This window comes from Mercenaria mercenaria, chromosome 5 (genome assembly GCF_021730395.1).
Source record: "Mercenaria mercenaria strain notata chromosome 5, MADL_Memer_1, whole genome shotgun sequence".
NCBI lineage: Eukaryota > Metazoa > Mollusca > Bivalvia > Venerida > Veneridae > Mercenaria > Mercenaria mercenaria.
Window position 1 is genome coordinate 92,858,181 of NC_069365.1, and position 12,172 is coordinate 92,870,352.

The 12,172-nt window shown below is 37.5% G+C and overlaps 1 protein-coding gene across 2 annotated transcripts in view; it reads right to left on the reverse strand.

Annotated features, from left to right (window-relative positions):
* LOC123557961 (uncharacterized) overlaps positions 1 to 12,172 on the reverse strand; it is an 84,909-nt gene that overhangs the window by 12,882 nt on the left and 59,855 nt on the right. For both annotated transcript variants that reach the window (XM_053544344.1, XM_053544343.1), the window contains exons 10-12: positions 11,596 to 11,706; positions 2,119 to 2,220; positions 724 to 886 (exon numbers count right to left, since the gene is read on the reverse strand). In XM_053544344.1, coding sequence (XP_053400319.1) covers positions 724 to 886; positions 2,119 to 2,220; positions 11,596 to 11,706 — 376 coding nt within the window. The remainder of the gene's footprint in view (positions 1 to 723; positions 887 to 2,118; positions 2,221 to 11,595; positions 11,707 to 12,172) is intronic.

Consider the following 12,172-nt stretch of genomic DNA (forward strand, 5'->3'; position numbering starts at 1 on the left):
TTGTGGGATTATGTATGGCATCAAGAACTTATGATGGAAGAAACTCACAAATATCAAAGATAAACTTCTCAAAAATATTAAGTTTTACAGTGTTTACCGAAGTACATTATTACTAAGCGAAAAAGCAGTCATTTCAGGGGATTCACCGCTGCTAGGCTGGAGGTAAATCAATAACCATCAGTCTATTACTGCTTTGAAAAGCTGATAATTCAAGGTAATACCTCTGATACTCTAACAATGTTTACATACTACAGTGCAAGCAGAGCAACCACAGTCTGTTTGTTGAACTAAAGGTTGTTGCTCTGTAATGCTTAATGTACTAAACGGTCTGTCTATTTGTAAGCTTGTTCATTGTCACCATGGGCAACTCCTCTAAAAGACTTGGAGGAATGGATATTGCAAGATACAGAGGACTCTCCAATACCAGACGCTTCCCTGGGTCTTTAGCGTGCCAGATGTAAAGCACCAATACACCTGACTCTTATCCCAATGTTAGTATATTTTTGTTGAAGAGGGGAATCAAACTCATTACCCCAGGTTTCAGAGTGTTACCACTGGACCAATCGGCCTGCTCTCTACTAAGAAGGAAAACAAATTCCTGTCTTTAGACTGAAGCATCTGCTCTTTCCAGGTCTTGTTCTGAGCAAGAGAGGTGTGGATAACTGAGGTATAGATGTGTGTTTAATAAGGGTGTGGAGATGTGGTTTACAAAAATAAACTTACCTAGGTAAAGAGATTTTTTGCCAATGGCTTCAAAACAAGAGAAACAGTCATCAAAAAGTTTTCTATCGCCTGATGCCAGTATAGTGAGCTGCCCTTCCAATGCTGGTACCCTGCTGCCTACAACTGGGGCCTCGAGATACACACCCCCTCGTGCTTGTATTGCCTGTGTGAATGAAAACATCAAAATATTTTCTTGAATACAGTTAAAACATGTAGACCAAAGTATCTGAAGGAGTATTTTCTACTCTTGTTTTCACTGCTCAAAATCTTTTATGCTAGTTCTAAGATGCTTATTTAAAACCAGATATAGTACCGTAGATACCCGTGTATAATGCGCACCCGTGTATAATGCGCACCCCCGATCTTAGTCCAAAATCCTGGGAAAAAAAAAAAAAAAAAAAAAAAAAAAAAAAAAATTTTGGTCAATTTTGAGGTGGATGGAAAACGAAAGTAGAGTTTACATCGACACCGGTAATAAATTTTATCTCCACGGCGGAGAGCAGCATCGGTCTCACGGTACTATCGATTTTTGTTTTCTCGAAAATAAAACCAGTAAATTATTGTTATATTTGTTGTTTTACCTTTTTTAATTCACTATTTTGAATAAATAAATAGCAGCTGATTCAATATTTCGGAATGGTATCTTTCAAAATGACATAAGCTTCTCAATTTAAACTGATAACAAAAGGTGTGATAGTCTTTTTGTCACGATCATAAAGCCAGTAATTACCGGCAATCAACGTGTCACCTCGTGTCAATTATGTTGTTCACAGTTTGATCTCGGTTAAAGATAATTCTCGATCTTTAATTAGTAACATAATTTTTTGTGATTTATAAACATTTCTTTCGTCAAAATACTTTAAATTTATATGAAATTAATTTTGTTTGAAAAAAAAATAAACAATTCGATCTTTTACGGAACGTAACGGCAATCTTAGATTTTAGCGGAGACATTAAGCGCGGGGAGTAGTTTCCCTTTACCAAAATGGCGAACATCGGTAACAAACTTGTTTTGAAGTTGGAAAATTGTCTATACCTGTGTATTATGCGCACCCACGATTCGGGGGTGGTCCCGGGGGTCAAAAAACTGCGCATTATACATGGGTATCTACGGTAGTCTCTGAAAAGTGCAAACTAGGTTCTTGAAAGAAGGCTCATTGCAACACAAAGACCAACAAGCCGAAAATAAAACTTTGACCAAGTCTAAAGTCTCATTCCTGTATTTACACATGATGTATAATAAGCACGGTAAAAGGCTGCCTATAATAAGGTTTAATTTAGAGCATATTTTACATCTTATTTCATCACAAAACATTTGTGCTGAATTTATTTTTGGACACTACATTTTGTACACTACTTATTTTGGAAGCATTTAAATATATGCAGACTGTATACCTCTGCTACATCTTGCACTGTTTCCTCATCTATTGTTGACATCTCCACAAAACATTTACCTGTTGCTATACCCCGCAACACTCCCTGACTACCAAATACTATCTGTAAATATAAAATTCACAACTTAATACATATTCATTATCATGTTACTATATTTCAAACCAAACTCACCACTGACAGGCAGATTGTGGTGCAGTTGTTAGCAGGTTTGACCACACGGCCAGCGATCCAGGTTCCATGCCTGGTTGTAACTGATATTCACAACAGTATCCGGTGTTGACTGATAATTCAAATTAGCACTGTTTCCAGCAATATCCATCTGGACTGGAGACCGGATACTGGGAAGGTACATAACACACCTGCAATGGGCTCTGCTGGAAATGTTCCATCAATTCCAGGTGAGGATATTGCAGACTACCCAAGTTACATAAGAAACATTTAAATTTACTACAAGTTTCTTGGCAGACAGTGCCTAAATGATATTAATGAAGTGGAGATTTTTTCAACACATGAATATTATGAACAAGAGGGCCATGATGGCCCTATATCGCTCACCTGAGTACCATTGCTTTAACCAAAAAGGTACAGATATGTCAAAATACACCTAAAAATTGGAGGTACCATCCATGTTGTACCACAGAAAAGTGGTCTCAGTTTTTCACTACGGCCAATAATAAAAGTTACTAAATAAGCTATTTATAGTAACATAAAAGGGAAGTAATAAAAAAAATATTGTAAGCAAACAAAAGAATGATCTGCCAAATAAAAACAAGAGCACTGCAATGCAACGCAAATGCAGAGCAATAGTCACATAAAACAAAGTCATATGACCTTTGACCCCTAAGTGTGACCTTGACATTGAATTTAGCCATCCGAAACATGCGCTCTGCACATCCTTTCAATGAGTGAACATTTGTGTCAGGTTTCTCTGAAATCCATCAAGGGGTTCAAGAGTTACAGAGTGGAAGGGAAATTGCTAACCAACACACAGACAGACAGACGGACACCAAGGCAATAACATAATACGTAGAGATTTACCCTAAGCCTTCTTTACACAAGGGAAACAATCTAATTATATGGTGAAATTGTTGAGTGAACACCGTTTCTTAATCCTAATCCTGCCTCATGGTTATATCAGTCAGGGCTCTCGTTTGAAGGGAAATTGCTAACCAACACACAGACAGACAGACGGACACCAAGGCGATAACATAATACGTAGAGATTTACCCTAAGCCTTCTTTACACAAGGGAAACAATCTAATTATATGGTGAAATTGTTGAGTGAACACCGTTTCTTAATCCTAATCCTGCCTCATGGTTATATCAGTCAGGGCTCTCGTTTGGCAAATTTTGGGGCAGAATATCGGCCCCATTCCCCCCATAAAATAGTATGTTTTTTTCCCTCCCATTAAAGAAAATTTCCCCCTCAAATTTTTTTTTTAAAAATTGGCGAGCCGACAGGGATCGATCAGTATGCACCGTGTACCGTAAACGGCACTTTATACTTACCGCGGTGCAATCGAGACAGATTTTAGCGCATACATAGTTTCTATTTCGGGTTCCGTAAAAATGTCGCGCTGGTGAAATCAACAATCGACAAGTAAATATGTCACATAATTCAAAATCCTAACAACGGCAAGTGCCGCGAAATGTGCTAAAATAGATCTGTTATTTCGTCAGCAAATTTTAAATACAAATGACAGTCACACATCCGTACCAGATTCTCGCTCTTCGAAAATTTCGGAAAGTCAAAAAGCCTTTAGATTCCATTGATGACAGACCTACAGTGACACCCGTACAAGATTCGTCCTCGCCGAAAATTATTGAAAGTCAAAAGAGTCCATTAGAATCTGTTGATTCACCCAGTAGTTATAATTATGTTTTCCACCAGTGGTAAGGGTAGACGTTATACATTCATGAGTTAGTAAAGTTGAAAAGAATGTCTGTATTTGTTACCATTTCTTCTAGCGTTTAGTATTTCTGAAATTCCCCCCACAAAGATTTTGTTTTCAAAATCATGCGAAATTCCCCCCTTGTATGGACCTTGGCCCCAGTCCCCAAAAGCAAACGAAAGCCCTGTATCAGTGCAAAGGAAAAGTAACCTATCTATGATAAATGCCATGTATGATTACACAGTTATGCATCTAACAGTCTTGAAATTGATTTCTTCAATTTTCTCATATTTCTAGATATTTTTCCCATACTTTGACGCATATGTATGGGTAGTTGAGAGTTTCCCCTTTCCAGCAGTAGCCTTTTCAACATATTTCACCTTGTGAAATTCTGTGGGTTTTGACTTTTTAAAAAAAAATCGTCTGTTTGTTGACAAATTTCACCACAAAAAATGTCCTACTTTCCCCCAGGGCAATCACTTATTTGATCCTTACATAGTTTTGTATTCAGGTTGCTAATCCATGTGGCAAGTATGCATGTTTTTCTCATGATTAGAGGTAAAAAGTGGATAGTTTGCATGAGGTACTAGGTCAATTGTCACCTAAGCCTATCATAAAGTCTCTGCGGAGTTGTCTCCATTTTTTCCAAATATTTCATCTGGAATCATTTTTTTCAGCTCAAATGATATTTTAATAAATTTTTCAGTCCTTGTATTTTGATGCAGTTAACTTCACATACATATAATATAGATAGCTCCTACCTGAAGTTTGTACTTTCAGTTACAATGCCTATAATACGTCCCGGCGGGCGTATAAAAAAGAATCGAGATCTTATGGTGATACAAGTTGTGTGCAAGTTTGGTTAAAATCAAATCATAAATGAAGCTGCTATTGTGCAGACAAGGTCAAAATAGCCAATTCTGGCACTTTCAGGGGCCATAACTCTGGAACCCATTATGGGATCTGGCCGTTTCAAGAAAGGAACCAAGATCTTTTGGTGACACAAGTTTTGTGCAAGTTCGATTAAATTCAAATCATAAATGAAGCTGCTATTGTGCAGACAAGGTCAAAATAGCTAATTTTGGCCCTTTCAGGGGCCATAACTCTGGAACCCATTATGGGTTCTGGCCGGTTCAAAAAAGGAACCAAGATCTTATGGTGACACAAGTTTTGTGCCAGTTTGGTTAAAATCAAATCATAAATGAAGTTGCTATTGTGCAGACAAGGTCAAAATGGCTAATTCTGACACCTTCAGGGGCCATAACTCTGGAACCCATAACGGAATCTTGCCAGTTCCAAAAAGGAACCAAGATCTTATGGTGATACAAGATGTGTGCAAGTTTGGTAAAAAATCAAATCATAAACTAGAAAATGCTTTTGAAAACAAGAGGGCCATGATGGCCCTATATCGCTCACCTGTTATCATTGCACTTGAGGACAAGAAGGTCCTCAAAAAAAATATCTAAATCCAAAGGACAGGAACAAGAAAGGGAAGAAATTTAACCAAAAAGAACAAAAAATCTTACAAGGTATAGATATGTCAAAATACACCTAAAAATTGGAGGCACCATCCATGTTGTACCACACAAAAGTGGTCTCGGTTTTTCCCTACGGCCAATAATAAAAAAGTTACTAAAAATAAGCTATTTATAGTATCGTAAAAGGGAAGTAATTAAAAAAAAATATTGTAACAAAAGAAGGATCTGCCATATAAATCTGTTGACATAAATGAAATTTCAGATCAGTATCTTCATTAGTTACGGAGATACCCATTTTAATTTGAAATAAAGGGAGGTAATTTGACATAAAATCAGTCCATAGTTATCTACCCTGATTGTCTCAAACTAGTAACAATAATGAAATTTCAAATAAGTACTATAAGTACTTACTGATATAAATCCATTTTGATTACAATCAGGGGAGGTAATCAGATATAAAATAACTCTGGAACCTACGATTGGATCTGATTTGTCATGGAATCCAAGATTTATTATTGTTGAAGATATTTAGCAAGTTTGTATCAAATAAAACCATAAATGAAGTCTCTATATGGCTGCAAAAGCCAATTTTGGACCTTTCAGGGGCCATAACTCTGGAACCCATTATGGAATCTGGCCGGTTCAAGAAAAGAACCAAGATCTTATGGTGACACAAGTTTTGTGCAAGTTTGATTAAATTCAAATCATAAATGAAGCTGCTATTGTGCAGACAAGGTCAGAATAGCTAATTCTGGCCCTTTCAGGGGCCATAACTCTGGAACCCATAATGGGATCTGGCCAGTTCAAGAAAGGAACCAAGATCTTATGGTGATACAAGATGTGTGCAAGTTTGGTTAAAATAAAATCATAAATGAAGCTGCTATTGTGCAGAAAAGGTCAAAATAGCTAATTTTGGCCCTTTCAGGGGCCATAACTCTGGAACCCATAAAGGAATCTGGCCAGTTCACGAAAGGAACCAAGATCTTATGGTGATACAAGTTGTGTGCCAGTTTGGTAAAAATCAAATCATAAATAAAGCTGCTATTGTGCAGACAAGGTCAAAATAGCTAATTTTGGGCCTTTCAGGGGCCATAACTCTGGAACCCATAATGGGATCTGGCCAGTTCAAGAAAGGAAACAAGATCTTATGGTGATACAAGTTGTGTGCAAGTTTGGTTAAAATAAAATCATGAATGAAGCTGCTATTGTGCAGACAAGGTCAAAATAGCTAATTTTGGCCCTTTCAGGGGCCATTACTCTGGAACCCATAATGGGATCTGGCCAGTTCAAGAAAGGAACTGTGATCTTATGGTGATACAAGTTGTGTGTAAGTTTGGTTAAAATAAAATCATAAATGAAACCACTATCGTGCAGACAAGAAATTGTTGACGCACGGACGGACGGACTGACGACGGACGAAGGGTGATCACAAAACCTCACCTTGTCACTAAGTGACAGATGAACTAAAAAGCGCATGTCTCCCCCAATGCAAAGTCCTCAAGTGGTTCTCTAGTTATTGATCAGAAATGGTTTCAATGTTCAGGCCCCTGTGACCTTGACCTTTAACGGAGTGACCCCAAAAACAATAGGGGTCATCTACTCCAGCAGCCCTACAACCCTATGAAGTTTGAAGGTTCTAGGTCAAATGTTTCTCCAGTTATTGCTCGGAAATGAAGTGTAATGTACGTACGGACGGACGAACAGGGCAACAAGAGCACCGCCTTGCGGGTGCTGATGCTCATCTGATTTTTTTTTGTGTAATAGAAATATTGTCCTACCCATGATTTTCTAAGTCTAAAAAGGGCCATCATTCTTGCAAAAAGCAGGACAGAGTTATGTTTCTTGATGTACAGTGTCCACTTATGATGGTTAAAAACTGTTGCAAGTTTTAAAGCAATAGCTTTGATAGTTTATGAGAAAAGTTGACTTAAACATAATACTCAACCAAGAAAATGATTTTCTAAGTCCAAAAGGGGCAATAATTATTGCAAAAAGCAGGATGGAGTTATGTTGCTTGCTGTACTGGGTCAGCTTATGATGGTGAACAAGTGTTGCAAGTTTCAAAGCAATAGCTTTGATAGTTTAAGAGAAAAAGTTGACCTAAACATAAAACTTAACCAAGAAATCTGATATTTTCTAAGTCCAAAAGGGGCCATAAATCTTGCACTAAGCAGGACGGAGTTATGTTTCTTGCTGTACAGGGTCAACTTATGATGGTGAACAAGTGTTGCAAGTTTTAAAGCAATAGCTTTGATAGTTTAGGATAAAAGCTGACCTAAACATAAAACTTAACCAAGAAAACTGATTTTCTAAGTCCAAAAGGGGCAATAAATCTTGCAAAAAGCAAGATGGAGTTATGTTTCTTGATGTACAGGGTCTGCTTATGATGGTGAACAAGTATTCCAAGTTTCAAAGCAATAGCTTTGATAGTTTAGGAGAAAAGCTGACCTAAACATAAAACTTAACCAAGAAATCTGATATTTTCTAAGTACAAAAGGGGCCATAAATCTTGCAAAAAGCAAGATGGAGTTATGTTTCTTGCTATACAGGGTCAGCTTATGATGGTGTACAAGTACTCCAAGTTTCAAAGCAATAGCTTTGATAGTTTAGGAGAAAAGCTGACCTAAACATAAAACTTAACCAGGCAACGCCGACGCAGACGCTGATGCCAACAACCGCTCAAGTGATGACAATAACTCATCATTTTTTTTTTCAAAAAATCAGATGAGCTAAAAACAATACGTCTCCCCAAGAGGGGGGGGGGGGGAGACATAATAAAGCTGCTATTGTGCAGACAAGGTCAAAATAGCTAATTTTGGGCCTTTCAGGGGCCATAACTCTGGACCCCATAATGGAATCTGGCCAGTTCCAGAAAGGAACCAAGATCTTATGGTGATACAAGTTGTGTGCCAGTTTGGTAAAAATCAAATCATAAATAAAGCTGCTATTGTGCATACAAGCTCAAAATAGCTAATTTTGGCCCTTTCAGGGGCCATTACTCTGGAACCCATAATGGGATCTGGCCAGTTCAAGAAGTTCTAACCGAGATCTTATGGTGATACAAGTTGTGTGCAAGTTTGGTTAAAATAAATGAAACCACTGCCGTGCAGACAAGAAATTGTTGACGGACGGACGGATGGACTGACGACGGACAAAGGGTGATCACATAAAAATAAGAAACCAGTTGTAATTTTTTCTCTTGTGAGGAATGGATTGCTGTGTAACAGAAAAACATCCTTCTTCAATGTTTGGCTTACAAAGTTTACTTAAACTTGCCCCTATTCTAACTGCTGCTTCCATAGATGTTCAAGTGATTTGTAAATCTAACTGCATGTAGTACCCAATAACATTTTTATTATAGGAATCACATTATCAAGTATATCAGTTACCAATGGTTACCACCTCACATTTTCCAGTATGAACCATTAGTCAGTTATAAATCACATTGATGTGACACTAATAATAGAAAGTTCTCTACCTAGTCTGGTCTAGAGCTTGAACTTTTCTAATTAATTCCGATGCTTACAGTATATGGCATTAAATCTTTACCTATGAATCAATTATAAGAGTTGGATGGTATGCCATTTTAAAACAGTATTTCAGTTATGCATTGATGGTCAGTTTATTTATAAATATTTCTGGATTCCGTACAGTACCAGTTCTAAACTGTTCTCTATAAGAACCTGATACCTAGTGAAAAAAGAATGACTTCAAACTTAATATAGTCTTTTGTCAGTTTGTCACAGAAAATATACCAGTATATCTTGCTTGGGCATTGTGCATACAACTTCATCAGGTCTTGTGCTCTTCAAACTTAGCTAAAAGGTGAGCTTCCAAATATTACTACATATATTGGGTAATTCTCATGTACGCTATAATTATGTAGTGACTTCAAACTTGGCAGCCTCATTCACACTGTTAAGACTTTGCAGAATATGACTGATTGTTTTGAACTTGCAGCCCTTTTTTTGTAAATTTGGGGAAGGGTACCAGGTCCCTTTTGGAGGGGAAATTTACGTCGCGAAATCATTGTATGGAGGAATATATTTGCTGAAAAGTTGTTAAAATCAGGACTGAAAATCAAAACTAATTTCATTTTCTTTTGCATGGAGAATTTTTGGCCAAGGTGGGGAAAAAAGTATACTTTTTAGATTGGGGAATGGGGCCGAATTTCGGCCCTAAAATCAGCATAAAAAAAGGCCTGTGAAGGGCTGGATTCAAGTAATATTCACAAATATTTTAAACTCATAAAAGGCTTAAAAGCAAATATTAGCAAAAACAAGAAACAAATTCATGCCCCCCCCTGGTGTATGACCAAAGATGTTTTTTGAGGTTTTAAGTTTAAAGATGAAGATCATATGAAAGTCAAGGTCATTTATATATAGCTCAGTTTGTAGGTATAGCCACAAGGTTTGTCGAGTGTGAGTATGAACTAAATTGGGTCATATATGTGGGCTGTAGAACCAAAAATGTTGTTTAAGGTTTCAAGTTTGCATGTGAAGGTCATAAGAGGGTCAAGGTCATTTATATATAGCTCAGTTTGTAGGTATAGCCACAAGGTTTGTCAAGTGAGAGTATGAATTAAATTTATGTGGGTTGTAGGACCAAAAATGTTGTTTAAGGTTTCAAGTTTGAATGTCTTGCCACAAGGATTGTTGAGTGTGAGTATGAACTAAAAAGCGGATCATTCATGTGGGCTGGAGGCAAAACTGTTTTAAGTTTGAAAGTGAGTCATATGAAGGTCAAGGTCATCTATATTAGGTTCAAGGAGTGTGAGTATTGACTAAATTGGGTCACTGATGCGGGCTTTAGCCACAGTAGGATAAAAACAAGAACCTGCGTTCAATAAACGCTTGATGCCCCCGGTGGCATCCTTGTCGATACAAAGCAACCTAAGTCCAAAACGAGGTCAAGTCTAAGGTCAAACTGAGGTCAGGGGATGTCTGAAGATGAGGAATGGTCACAGGTTACATCTGCATTAGTATCAAGTCATTCTAGTAAGGGGTATTGATGCTAGACGAAACGGTCCCATTTGGTTAACCTCGTACGGATGGACGAACGAACGGATAGGACAATCACTATATGCCTCCCGCATCAGTAGATGCCGGGGGCATAAAAAATTGTTTTTTAATAGTTTAAAGTTTGAAGGTCATATGAGGTTCAAGGTCATCTATATATAGGTCAGTTTGTGGGTCTTGTCACAAGGATTGTAGAGTGTATGAACTAAATCAGATTGTTAATGTGGGCTGTAGGCAAAATGATAAAATCTAGTTCTTACTGGTGGACAAATAGACAAACAGTTCAATCGCTTATGCGCCCAAAGGCATAACAAGGCCACTGCCAGAAAGTATCTGATATTCTCACCCAACAGCAACTGGACTCATGCTAGGGGGTTTTATACTCACATATTTTTAACACTACTGCAACAACTAAAATCTGGATAAGTGGAGGTACACAAGGCCTCACCATGGGGGTGTAAAATTAGTTTTCTGAACCATCCTACAAGGCTTCAAAGCAATATATGTAACAGTTTTTGAGAAACTATTTTTGTGAATTTTCAAAGGTGTCAAAAAAATTTAAAAAATGCTAATTTCTTCAGGGTTAAGGTCACCATTTGTGTGTAAAATTAGTTTCCAAACCATCCTACAAGGTTTCAAAAGAAATATGTGTAACAGATTTTGAGTTATTCCCAATTGTTGACGTCGTCTCCGTCACCATCACCGGAAATTGGATCAATTAGTCTCGCTTCCACTGAAAGTGGGCAAGACAGTAAAACCATCATCAATATTATCCAATCTACAGTACCTCGTTATATACCTTCTGTGTATTCAGCCTTAATGTCTTTTTAACAACTTTTCAGTCCTATCCTGAGAAATATTTTAATTCTGTTGGCATGAAATTGTTTCAAACGAATGGCATTACAATTTCGTGAATTTCAAATGTGAAAGATAAAATACTTCGAAATTTTGAATATTCTTTGTGATTTAATTTCATGGTGTGACACAATCACAAAATCCACAAATATTACACTCCAAGAATATGAATGAATTCGAAGTAAGTAGCGGTGATCAAAATGCCCAGTTTTATGGCCAGTTTTAAGAACTTACATCTTTAACAGCGGTTGTGTCTGCCACACAACAGAACGTGATATCACACTGCTGAACTACCTCACATGGTGAACTGCCCTTTAATGCTCCCGCTTTCACAAAGTCTCGACACTGGAAGTACAAAAATGAAGATACATTTAATGAATTTCATTATGTTACTAAATAAGATAATTATGCAGGTTATTCACAGTCTTGCTTTATCACACTGGCTCCCTGCATCACACAGACCCGCCATATTACAGTCTTGCTACATCACACAATCACCTGATGTCACACCGTCTCTCTCACTACGTCATAGTAAGTCCAAACAAGAGATGTCTCTAACAGACAAATGCCCCATAAGTTACAAGTTCTTTTCCTTCGCCTAATTATCTTAAAAACTCTCCATATTGATAAAACAGCCTAAAAGCTCTTTTTATTTACACAATTGCATTGAAAAGCTCTCTGTATTGACCTAATTGCCTGAAAAGCCCTCTGTATTGACCCAACTACCTGAAAAGCCTTCTGTATTGACCCAATTGCCTGTAAGGCCCTCCGTATTGACCCAACTGCCTGAAAAGTCCCTCTGTATTGACCC